Source organism: Podarcis cretensis (assembly GCF_951804945.1).
Source record: "Podarcis cretensis genome assembly, chromosome: 7".
Taxonomy (NCBI): domain Eukaryota; kingdom Metazoa; phylum Chordata; class Lepidosauria; order Squamata; family Lacertidae; genus Podarcis; species Podarcis cretensis.
In genome coordinates, this window is record NC_137176.1 from 50,655,627 (window position 1) to 50,668,358 (window position 12,732).

The 12,732-nt window shown below is 41.0% G+C and overlaps 1 protein-coding gene across 1 annotated transcript in view; it reads left to right on the forward strand.

Moving 5' to 3' along the window:
* Positions 1–2,824: 2,824 nt before the first annotated feature.
* The window catches only part of LOC307219572 (uncharacterized protein), a 74,320-nt gene continuing 64,412 nt past the window's right edge, over positions 2,825–12,732 (forward strand). Inside the window, exon 1 of the mRNA XM_079982816.1 lies at positions 2,825–3,017. Within this exon, the coding sequence (XP_079838942.1) occupies positions 2,970–3,017 (48 nt within the window). The 5' untranslated portion in view covers positions 2,825–2,969. The remainder of the gene's footprint in view (positions 3,018–12,732) is intronic.

Here is a 12,732-nt window from a genome sequence, read left to right on the forward strand (position 1 = left end):
AATATCTTCTTCCAGTTGGCCTGCAATGGAATGCTGAATTATATATAACATGCTGATAAAAACCTTCATACAATATAATAAATTTACATTTGAAAATTATTCAAGGAATTACACTTACATATGACAGCAAAACATATGCTTAAATAGAAAAGTCAGCTCCATAAAATTGAAAAGGCACTCTGCTCATTCTGTAAGGGCTGATGCAGACACAGCTGTGTGTTCTGCTTAAAGAGGCCATGACTCCAATTACAATCTTCTCCATCAATAGGAATGATTAATTTTTAAAAAACTCAATTCTAAGTTAAAATTTAAGCCCTTTGGAATGACAGTTTCCAAGTGGAAAATCCACTTGGACTCCAATTGTAATAAAGTATTTTTGAGATCCAATCTGTTATATGGGTGAGGTTTGAAAACTTGGAGGATCCTGGTGTCGTTCTGGTTCAGGATGACACCAGCACTCCACGCTTCAGCATTGGTGACCACACGCTTGAGGAGGTAGATGATTTTGTCTCCCAAGACAGATGGATGCCAAGCAACAACTGAATTATAAACCCTTGCTTTTGAAACATACAATACCTTCCCTGGATATAATACCCTGGGTTCGTACCATTTTCTTCCAAATATAAAAATATGTTTATAGGATGTGTTAACAACCAACCCAGTGTCAGATGTTTGTCCTCAGTAAAATTAAAAGCAGAAATGACTTTTTTGTCAGTTTTTTAGTATCTTGTGCATTTGGTAAGACTTGGCTGCCTATTCCTGGGGAATTTTCTGCACTCGTGCGCTTCTGCCTTTGAGTGGGAGAATATTGTTTGTTCAGCTTAGTTTTGTGGAGTCATATAGTGGCAAAGGTCCCTGAAAGTCCCTCTGACAGTGTTGGATATTCTTGATAGGTGGGTGCCAAGGCTTGTGGCTCCCAGAAGGAAGGATTCTCAGAAGGTAAGATTCTTCACCCACTTTATGCCAAGGACTTTATCCATGGCTGCCTCATGCCCAGATTCTCATTCAAGTATGTCCTCTATTCTTTGCTATTCACCACTGCAATCCTAGTGAGAATGGGGCCACCATCACACCATGCATTTTATCTCACTACGACACCACTTTAAATAGTCATGGCTATCCCCAAATAATTATAGGTGCTGTAGTTTGTTAAACGAGCTGAGTGTTGCTAGGAAACCCTTATTCCTCTCACAGAGCTATGATTTCCAGAATTCCTTGGGTATTATTTGTGGGAAGCCATGACTCTTTGAAGTGGCACCATAGCCAAATAAAGCAAATGGGAATTCTACACAATGCAGCAAGAGGCTGGCTTGATCCATTACAGGTCAGTGCTCCTGGACACAAAGCCACACCCACAACTTCAGTTTCACAGCAGTTTGGGCCAAAAATTGCTTATGCTCCAATTAGGGCCTGCATGGGGGATGAAGAGATGTAGCCAACATAGAAATATTCAGCTTGTCAATAACCTACTGTGGTGCTATGATGCAAGAGTCACATCCATTGTTCTGCCCTCTTTTGCCTCTGGCCCTGCCCGTAACTGGCATGTCGGCCCCAAAAGCTTGCCCAAGAGGTAACACAGTCCTCAGGATGAATGCAGCTGCAAGATTGCTGATACAGAGAAGTGACAGGGCATGACATCAGATCTTCTCACACACTACTGATTCTGCTGTGACTTTTGGAGCCATACCCTTTGGTTTCTTAAAAAATAATGATGAAAGAGTCCAGAGTAAAAATCTGTCCCAAGAAGAATACTAGGAAGAGTGAAAGCCTTCAGTCAGTCGCCATCACCTTTGTGGTCATCCACACTCTGTCCAAACTGAGTTACGCCACATGCCTCCATTTGTATCCCACAAATCATCAGTAAGAAAGGAAAGTTGTTGCATTGCTCCCTGTTTAACTGGTCAAGGATAGACTTCTGCTTGTCACACCTCTTTGTGGTCTGTGAGAGTACTCAACCAAATAAGCTTTTCAATACATTTTAAAAACACTATTCTTTTCAAAGAATATCAAGCTGATCTAGGGAACTAGATAAGAAATACAATAAGAAACAAAATAGACACATTTACATGTAATCTATATACTATGATGCTTCCATAACTCCAAGGACTTCAATGGAGGATCAGCTTTTTATATTGAGTCCTCAGGCATTAAAATGAATGGGGAAATTTGAAGGCAGGGGAGCTATTATGAGAACACGGGGGATTATTATTTTTAAACTTTGCTTTATTTATATGGTGACTTTAATTCACATTGCTTCTCAAAACTGAAAGTAAGCAGAAGACTGCTATTGGCATTCTCTTTAGTTAAGCTGGCACCAGAAAGATCTATATGATGTCAAGGAAAGGGGACAAATCCAAAGTTTGTGTTGTTCTTTCCCTCTGCTTCTCCAGAGTTCCATCATTTACCAATGGCTGGAGGAACCCATATAAAAATATTATTGGAGGTAGGTGGAAATATCACCTCCAAATGCCCACAGGAAGTGGGCTCCTAGGACTTGGAGCAGCAATATCAAATTGGTTTGTGAAACTTGGGATCCTGCCGTTGTGTGGACCTGCCCAAAATTTACAAGTGCAGCTTTTTGTGTAGTGGTAGTGGGTAATTCTGACTTTCATTCAGTAGTTCCCCAGTACAGCCTGTCTTGTCTCTCTCTATAATGCTCTGTTTGGTGCCCAGCAAAGTGTTTCATCGCAAAAAGTATCAAGGTGTGTCTTTGGCTTTCCCCCTGGAGCAATAATGATGTTGTCAAGCATTTCAAGACCTGCCCAAAGGTTTTGGGTGGAGGAACACACTTGGTTAAGCAGCATCTTCAGTGCTCTGATCTGAGGAAGTCAGAGACTCCTCCAAAGCCTGGGTGAAAGAACATCTACGCAGTGTCTTTTTACAGGCACTGTCACAAGGGGTGGGGGGGAAGGGCACAGCCACCTGGAGTGTTATCGTCCCTTTCTTGGACCTAAGAGACAACAGATGCAATGGATTGGCTAACTTACAGAGCAGCCGCTGTGCTGTTCATTTTAACGGTAAGAATGGATTTTAAGAGAATTGTTTTCAAACCCAGTGTTACTTTTCAAGTTCTTGTGCTGGCGATGCTGGTAATTCTCTGTGCTTTGGTTATTCCTGCATTGTAAATCGGAAGTGAAGACTGGGGAAGGGGGGAGGAAGACTTTTGTTACAATTCTGTATTAACTTGCTCGGGAGTAAATCCCATAGAAATTGACCGAGCTTACTTCTGAGCAAATGATGATGGGATTGCCCAGTAACAGAACCACCCATCTACTCTAAATATAATTAAATCCATTTATTTAGATGTTTAATATCCAAAACAGAGAGCAAGATACTCCTGGGAGAGGGCTCACTGCACATTGTAATCAATGGACGTGTTAGTCAAGGGTCTAGTTCAAGTATGACTTAGTTGAAAGCCACTCTATATAACGAGCAATCCCTTGTTATCTGTTTTTGCTAGTATGCTTTCTAGCAAAAAAGTGGAAACCTTTGGACAAACTCTTTCAATCTTTATCCAGGCATATATTGTTTTTCCTGTACTGCATGAAGATTGTATAGTTTGCTGTTTATTATTGGGATTTGATGCTCAAATCCCTCGGAGTTAGATTTCTCCAGTCTGTCACTGAAAACCTGCTTCTAGATACATGTGCAAACAGGAAAATTCGTCAGCATGGTACTTCTTTATGTAAGAGCTTTGGGCTGCGTTTGTTTTTCTTATACACGGGAAAGTGCTATCTGTGGAAGAAGTGACATTTAGGCATGTTGAAGCAATCAAATGTTGAGAGATTGTAGAGACAGAACTTGGTGGCCTTGGAGGCCTTGCTGCATAGTCCATATTGTCATGTAACTCCATTTATCGTAATTTGTATTGCTTTTTCTTGCACTTAGAATGGTTGCAAGTGGGGGTTTTCAGCTGGAACTTGCTGGAACTCAGTTCCGGCACCTCTCAGATGGCCACCATTGCCATTCTAAGTGAATGGTGGAGGTGTTCATGAAGAGTTGTGGCACAAAAATGGCACCAGTTGCAAGTGACCTTATAATCTTAAGAATGCTACAGAATTCTTTGCAATCTGTTCTCAAATAGGATTTCTTCAGACCAAATGTAAATTTGCACATTCCCCACCACCACCACCTTTCCTACTGGTAATGTATCAAATTTTTCTAAGATGATGTGGCAGAGCGAAACTCTGCTGTTCATTGCTTAAAGGAAAGAAGCAATGCCCAATTAACAATTTCACACTTGATAAATCAGAACTAATCAATGAAGTCAGCTGCCAAGTGAATAACTTAAGGGCTGGCAAAAAGCAAAGCAATGAATCAGTACCTACATGTTTGGTGCAAGATTCAGGTCTCTTCAAAGCCTGGAATGTTGCTTGCTCTTAGAAATTAGACTGGGCCATTGATACATCTTTTTCATTATTATCTGTAGACCAAGACCCAATAATTAAATAGCATGCATTTCTTAAGGCTGGGGTTTAAGTACAGAGATTTATGTTAGGTGTGCCTTCTGACATTTATTTGGGAAGAGTGTCTCTTTTAGCATATGAAACAGGTCTATTTTTAGCCGTCTCTTGACAAAGCTGAGAAAATGTCTATAAACACAGGTGTCATCTGTAGAGGCCTTCATCCAAATAACTGTGCAACTACTCCAATGAACCCAATGGGGTGTGGGTCTTTTAAAGTGAATGGGGTTTTTCTTTGAAGTTTGTAACTTTGCATTGCCTGGGTGTGGAGGAGAGAAAGGCCAGTAATCTTACAGGCATTTCCCAAGCTCTTCGGCATATCCAAATCTTTGTTTGAGAGCATGATCACTGAGGGGACTTCACAGGCAGAAGTAAGAGAAATCTCTTCATAATGTGGAGTTTCCCAAACCACAGAATCTCTCTCTCTCTCTCTCTCTCTCACACACACACACACAATGTCTATTATGATATGCATCATAATACTAGCAATAATAAAACTAGCAATTTTATTTTGAAACAAATGTTCTGGTCTGGGAGGGAGTCAGTATATATTTCCCCATCTGATCTGAATTTTCAGCACCTGCTTGATCCAAAGAGTACTCGCTGCAAAATACTGATTTTTCTGTTTGGGCTGTGTTCATAGTACTTGTACAGGCTTGCTTCATGAAGGCAGTGCATTTTTTCTTTACCACCTGCCTGATGAAAACTAGTTTATGCCATCTCCACTTGGCCAATTCTCTTGTTCATTGTTTCACCCAGACACCTTCATTTTCCCTTCCAATTATTAAAATAAAAAGCTAGATTACTTGTATGTATTTTTAATGAAGTGTCACAGCAAACTGAGACTAAGTAATCTTATCCAGGATGAGGCATTGCATACAGGTTTGTGATGACAATCCAGTACAGTGGTACCTCGGGTTACATACACTTCAGGTTACATACGCTTCAGGTTACACACTCCGCTAACCCAGAAATAGTGCTTCAGGTTAAGAACTTTGCTTCAGGATGAGAACAGAAATCGTGCTCTGACGGTGCGGCAGCAGCAGGAGGCCCCATTAGTGAAAGTGGTGCTTCAGGTTAAGAACAGTTTCAGGTTAAGAACGGACCTCCGGAACGAATTAAGTACTTAACCTGAGGTACCACTGTATTAAGAGTTCAGCATGTTTAAGCCTTTTGAAAGATAGTCTGGATGTTGACCTGAATGGCTACAGTCTAGTGCATGCTCAGAGCTCAGTTACAAGATCACTTGGCACATGGGTGGTGTGTCATGCACCAAAAAAATGGGTTATTTAATGATGCCACCACAAACCTTCCTATTGTGAGCTGAACTTCTGGAATGTGATCAGAGGCCAATTTGTTTAAGGACTCAATTATCCTTAGGGACCCTGCATATTCCCTATACTGCAGCCCAAGAAAAGTACAATTTATCTATTAAGCAATAATATAGATTATTCCCATTCACTCTGAATTAAAGTCATCCTGGGTTTCCAAAGCTGACTATTTGCTACATCCATTAGCTCAAAGGGATGGTGCTGGCTTTCTACATAATTAGAAACAAGTGTCACATATATGGACTTGTTACCTGAACTTGGAAGAAAAACAAATTTGAAAATTGTTGGCAAATTTATTTCTGGAATTCAGGTTTTGGCCCATAATTCTGCAGGTGTCCTTGAAATACAATTACCTTTCTTAATTAAAAAACAAAACAAAGAAGCTATTAACATTCATGAATGCAATTACTTAGCTTGGATTTAAACATCAACTTTTTAAAAAAGAAACATTACTTGAAGACAGATACCAGGTACCTAGATATTTAGGCCTGAATCATGAATGCAATTACATGGATACACATCCTGTTTGAGTTGTTGATTTCTGTGGGATTTCTAACCATATAATGGTGTTTAGGCTTGAAGACGCCATTTGCCAGGATTTTGACTGCAAAGTTACAGAACTTTGGAAATAAATGTAATAAAAGGAAAGATCTAATCTTCTTCAGTGGGAGTTTTGGCGCAGGAATAAAATGCATAGTCCAAAATGCTGACACAACTGCACACTACAATGGCACAAAGATGACTAATAGTATAATGCGCTTGAATACTCAGCCCTGTTCACAGCAATACCCTGCCTGACTTCAAAGAGACAGGCTCAACTCCTAAAAAGAACAGCACTGGGAAAGAGAACAGATCAGGAATTAAGGGCATGTTCAGTCACTTGGATTCAAGTAGGTGGAGCAGGGAGTATGCCATAATTGCATGTAATATTGCCTTGGCACTGATAGTAGTTAATTAATTCATGTTTGTAAATGGCTTTGAAGTAGAAGTTGTGGAGCAGCATATTAAAGAAATGGAACTCTGAAGCTGATCTCTTTTGCAGTCTTGCAAATCTGAAATAACTACTCAGACTTTGGGAATCTGGGTTCAAACATTTAAAACATTCAATTTTTTTCAATTCATCCCTTAAACAACACATGGACTAATACATGTTTACTTGGAAGTAAGTCATTCTGAGTCCAACTGGGGTTACTCCCAATTAAGCGTGTTTAGGATTTCTGCTTCAAGCATCGGAAGATCAATAACTTCAGAAATCCTGTCTGAACAGTGGAATAAATCACTGTACTAGAGAGAGTTGAACAACACCCACAAAGGAATGCACGTGCTGATTTAACTTCCATCCACTGAAATGCATGGGAAACTTTTAGAGGCAGGCAGGAATCTGCATGTATCTTGGAAACTCTTGAATGTATTAATGAGTGCTGGTTTCTAGAGTGTCCATTTTCCTTTCTCACAATCCACATGAGCATCTTGAATTTACCACTGTCCTTGTTGGCATGAGAAATTTTGCATCAAAGCAAATGCAGCAAAAGACTTATTTCTTGGCCTGGTGCACATAATTTAATATGCCACAATAAATCACCCCCCACATTGAGTAAAAATATCAAATATTAAGTTCAGATCAAGGAACATTTCTCCCACACCATGCTGCTGTATATTGCAACCAACTATGCCCTTGATTGATGGCTCACTAATGACCTTTGGTGCATTGCTGAATGTTGTGCTAGGATTGGGGAGACCTGGACTCAAATTCTCAAAGAGCCATGAAGCTTACTGGGTGATCTGGGGCCAGCCAGTATATATCTTACCTTAACCTACCTTGCAGGGTTGTTGTGAGTATAAAATGGAGGGAGAACCATGTTGGCTGTCTTCAGCTTCTTGGGGGAAGGTGGCATATACACATAAAAATTAAATATTAGTAATTACATACATACATATATATAATCATTTATCCCTCAGTGATGAGAGACCTACAGTGGTCATAAGTAAAAAGAGAAGATAGTTCCACTACATGGACAATGTTCATGAGAAGTTTTTTGGGGTTTTTTAATATATACATTCTTCTCCTTTTCAGAAGCAGAACTGGCAGGAAACAATCTTCTTCCCTTTTTGCAAAAGAAGAAATAAACACATATATGTTTCCCCGAATTAGTTCTTGGCTAAGATAGCAAAAATAATGCATACTCATGAGTTGCAGTTAGTGTGTCTCTGTTGCAAATGGGCAAAAATACCATAAGAAGATATTCTATCCAAACCCCGTCAAAATCCATGAAAACATTATGATGCTTTTATATGTATCTCCCGTACCTCTCAAAGGAATTTGTGCAGGAAAAGTTCTCAGTGGATTGTTCTCTTCATTATATGAGTTATCCCAGTCCAGTGGCTTTTTACTATAAACTTGCAGTGATGTAACTGTAATTCATAGATTTAAGAATGGCAACATTGGCTATATTATAGACAGTCTTAAAGCTATGTGCTAGTTCCATTGAGCTTTCTACCAGAATATTTCCATTAGTAAGTAACACTCAACAGGACTAGTAAAATGTTTCATTCCAAGAGACACATACTGTATGGATGGGGTAAATCATGTGAGTCTCTAACTGCAGTTGTAGCAATTCTAACGATGACTTTGGACAACTCCTACACTTGTACAGGAAAACCAACGAATGTCTAACAGGAGGCATATCTGTGGAATGGATGATTTGGAATGCACTTTGATGTGCATCAGATCCGTGAAGTCCATGATTATTTGGCATTCATTTGTACTGCACTTAAGGCCTTTTCACTATTTCAGTCCACAGTAGCCAAAGGGAAAAGTCAACCCTACTTGACATCCCTTTGTCTGCTTGCCACCACCACACTCTGAATTTAACTCAACATATTGCAGAAAATTACTACATATGTAGGCTTTTAAGAACCAGCTGTAGCCTTAGGGAAGTGGGAAGTAGTATTGGTACAAGATCTTCCAGCATTGTGTTGCTCCCAATACCATTTCTTACTTCCCTAAGGCTGTACATGGTTCTCAAAACACCTACATATGTGGCATTTCCCCCTCTAATATTTATTTTTATTGATGATTTTAAGTGGTATAAAAATGTTGTTAAATAAACAGATAGTAAAGTATATCATAAGTTTGTCATGACAACTGAGCTAAGAAAGATCACCATCCATTTTGGAAATAAGAAGTGCTAAATAAGTTAGCAGCCATAGCAAGCATTCATGTTGCCTGGACCACAGAAGAAGAAAAGTGGAGGTGCAAATTAGAATTTTCTCATGGGATGGTGAGACAAAACCACATGCTGAATTTTAATAGGTTAATGCTTACTAAATGCAGACCAGGCCCATCTTTATAGGTGGAGTAGATCTGCCTTTGTTCTTTGAGGTAATAAACTGTGTCTGAGTGTCAGTAGTCATCTTTTGTGCTCTGTTCATTCAAATATTTGGAGAAAGTAGTTAGTGCAGACTTAAAAGGGGCTGCCCCTTAGCCTGCCTATGAAGTTGTCATTGATACCATCTGTTGGAATACAGCCCTCCTGGACTGTCTACTTCTTTGGCGATCATTCGCAGCCGAGTAAGATTGTCTTCCATAAACACGGCTTTAACAGTGAGTCTGTAAGTGACTATGGAGGCCAATTCTGGATCCACATGTTCTTCCACAGTGGGGACATTGGTTTCTGGGCAGGAGTTGATCATGGTGTGGATTTGCCAAGCATGCCTTCCTCTTAGCACGTTTCTCCCTTGCGTCCTGAGTTTGAGGCCTCTGCAGATTTCATCCGCCTTCACAGCCGTTGTAACATACCGCTTGTTATCATCCGCCTGTTCTGCCATTGAGGACTTCTTGGGTCATTCTTTCTCTAGCTCCTTCCCTTTGACCTTACTTCCTTGGGTGACCCTGCTGGAAGTGTGAGATTCCTGACGGCTTCACTCACAAGGGTCATAGGAACAGGCAAGCCGCGACAAGGTGATGATCCAGCGGGTGGGTCCTGGACTGTACCACTTAAGAGTTACCGTATTTGGATAATTATTCTCCTTGGGTTGCTCGCAGGTTTCCTGCCCCTTAGTGTTCCCCTCCCCAAAAGTCTTCTGTAGTTCTGCAAATCTTGGGTTTCTCGTAAGCCTGTTGCTAATTACCTCTTGTGGGGTGGTGGGTCTGTTTTGGCGACATAAGCAATGGAACCTGAACGTCAGAAATAGAATGAACCTGCAACAGCAACATTTTGCAGTGCTGTATATTTTGGTGTTCATGATTACATCCAGTCACCCATGCTCTTCTCTGTGATACTACATTCCATTTCCACCCCACCCCACCCACCCCAACAGTCAGTCAGGATTCTGTGGCCAGGCCATAATTGAATATGCTCAGTCTTATTCATTAGTTTGTTTTGGGGAATTCCCTTGGACTTTCCCTTCTGAAGATTGATCTTTATTATTCTGCATACAAAACTCGCCTCTTGCAAGTGGATATTGACACTTTGGCTACAGAAGGACTGATACTTATATCTCTAATTTGGAAAGAGAGCCTTAACTCCTCCCCTCAATCTTTTTCAACTCAGACTTGCTAACATATCATAAATAATAATAATAATAATAATAATAATAATAATAATAATTATTTATTTATACCCGCTCATCTGGCTGGGTTTCCCCAGCCACTCTGTGAAGCTTCCAACAAAATTTTAAAAATACAATAGAACATCAGACATTAAAAACTTCCCTAAACAGGGCTGCCTTCAGATGTCTTCTAAAAGTCAGATAGTTGTTTATTATTAGTCAAATTGTATGCCCCCCCACCTCAGCCCACATATGATAAATCAGCCTTCTCCAAGTGATGCTTTCCAGCTGTTTTGTACTACCACTCCCATCAACCTCAGCCAGGCTCATAGGAGCCAAATCCAAGGGGGTGAGATCCCTTCGTCCCCCAATAAAATATTTGAGCCCCCCCCCCCAAGTTGATGGCCATTGCCATTCAAATGTTGTGTGTGCTGAGCCTTGTGATTGATTATGTGGGGCAGGGTTTACCTGGACCCCCCAATATTTTATTCAAGTTGGCACCCCTGGCCAGAGTGATGGAAGCTGAATGCACCATGTTGAGGATGATTGTTGGAAAATTACCATCCATACAGATGCTCAGATGACTGTGTTTCTCATAAAGCTAACCTGTCTTTTATGTAACCTGTAAAACAGAGTTTTATTTGACTCTCATTCATATATATTTTAAAAGACGTCTACTGTTGCTAGTTTGCTGTGAAATTTACATTGGGTTCCCCCCATCATCATCTACATTTGTCCTTTTTTCTTTTGCTCCTCAAGTTCCCAATCTTTTTAACCTGCTAAAAGCAGTCTAAGTAAATTGATGATGATGGGAACTTTGGGGCAAATCTGCCTGCCCACGTGCACTCAAATAGAGGAATTCAACATGGTGCTATGTTGATCATTCTGTCAGGGCAAACATATTGCTTTGCCAAACAGAACAATCCTCTCCTAAACATGCTGTTCTGGGGTTTTGCCTGACACCACCCATGTCAAATTTGGAGGTGCAGGAAACAAACAGGGAGATGAGGGGAGAAGCCCCTTATGCAAGTGGAAGTCCAAGACTCAGTGAATCTTGCCCAAAAGAATTTGATCTAAATTTAATTGAAGTTAATAGAAAAGGCAGGAATCCAAAGTATTGTATATACACAACCAGATGCTTCACTCTGAACATCTGTTCATGCTTTGTTGGAGAGTGCTCCCAAAAGTCTTCCACATTTGAGATGTGACTTGTCAGTCAGGAAGAAGGTAGAACCTCTAAAGCGGGGGGGGGGGGGGGGGCTTTTCATCCCAAAAGCCACATCCCCTTGTGGAAAACCTTGTGGAGGGCACATGCAAGATCCAAAGTGTTGGGGGTAGAGGGGAACAGTGATGGTGATTCTTACTTTTGCATCATAGGCTACATTCCAGCCACAGCTAAGGAAGGGGTTTCTATAAGCAAATAACTCCATTCAGGCAAGGAAGTGGCATTTTCACAGTGCAAGGGCCTGTTCCAGCCAGGTTAAAACATTCAAGGAGGGTGTGGAACAGCACTAGTGAGGGGTGTGGCCTGCGGAGGGGTTGTCTAGGGAGATTCCTCAGGGTCAGAAAGAAGGACCTCCTGAGCTTGAAGTTCTCCCCCATTTCTCTAAAGTTTTGTTATGTGCAATGCCAGCATGTCGTCCTTTGGCTTTGGGGCAAAGTTATAACTGAAGGTCAGTAAGAGAATGAGCTGAACAGTTGTCTGAAGACGGGTGATAAAAAGGCTGTGTGTTTCTACTAGTTCACTCAGCAAGCATTCCCTCCAATACAATCTGATACCCCCAGAACAATGGCTTGTGTTTAAAGAGGAGGAAGCAGCTGTCTGAACATGTGTGAAGAACACACAGGGGTTGCTAACCTTTTTGGACCCGTGGCCACATTTGAAAGCTGGGGAAACTGTTGTTGGCCACCGAAACCTCACTGCAACAAAGCACTCCCCACAACCTATTCTATTCATTACAGAGTGTCATCAATATGCAGATGACATCCCAACTCTGTTCCAACTGAGTCAAGAGAGGCAGGTGAGGTGTTAAACCAGTGCTTGGAGGCAGTGATGGGTTACCTGTGGACCAATAAACTGCAGCTGAATCCTGAAAAGAGAGAAGTGTTATGTGTCCCAAGTCCTCTGGAAGGAGCAGATCCATATTCTGGGAGCGCTCCTTTATTCAACACTGTCACTGGAGTCTCAGGCGGCCTCTGTGGGTGAAGGGTGACTTATCAATTGGCATTGTTGTTGTTGAGTAGGGGACCCTGTGGGTGCCCAGGATGGTGTGTGCAAAAAAAAAAAAATTCACTAATGAAATGCTTGGAGTTGACTTACTTTTATTTTTGTTAGTAGATTAAGACATGGCTGACTGAAATTTCTATGGTCACATGAGCATGATCTC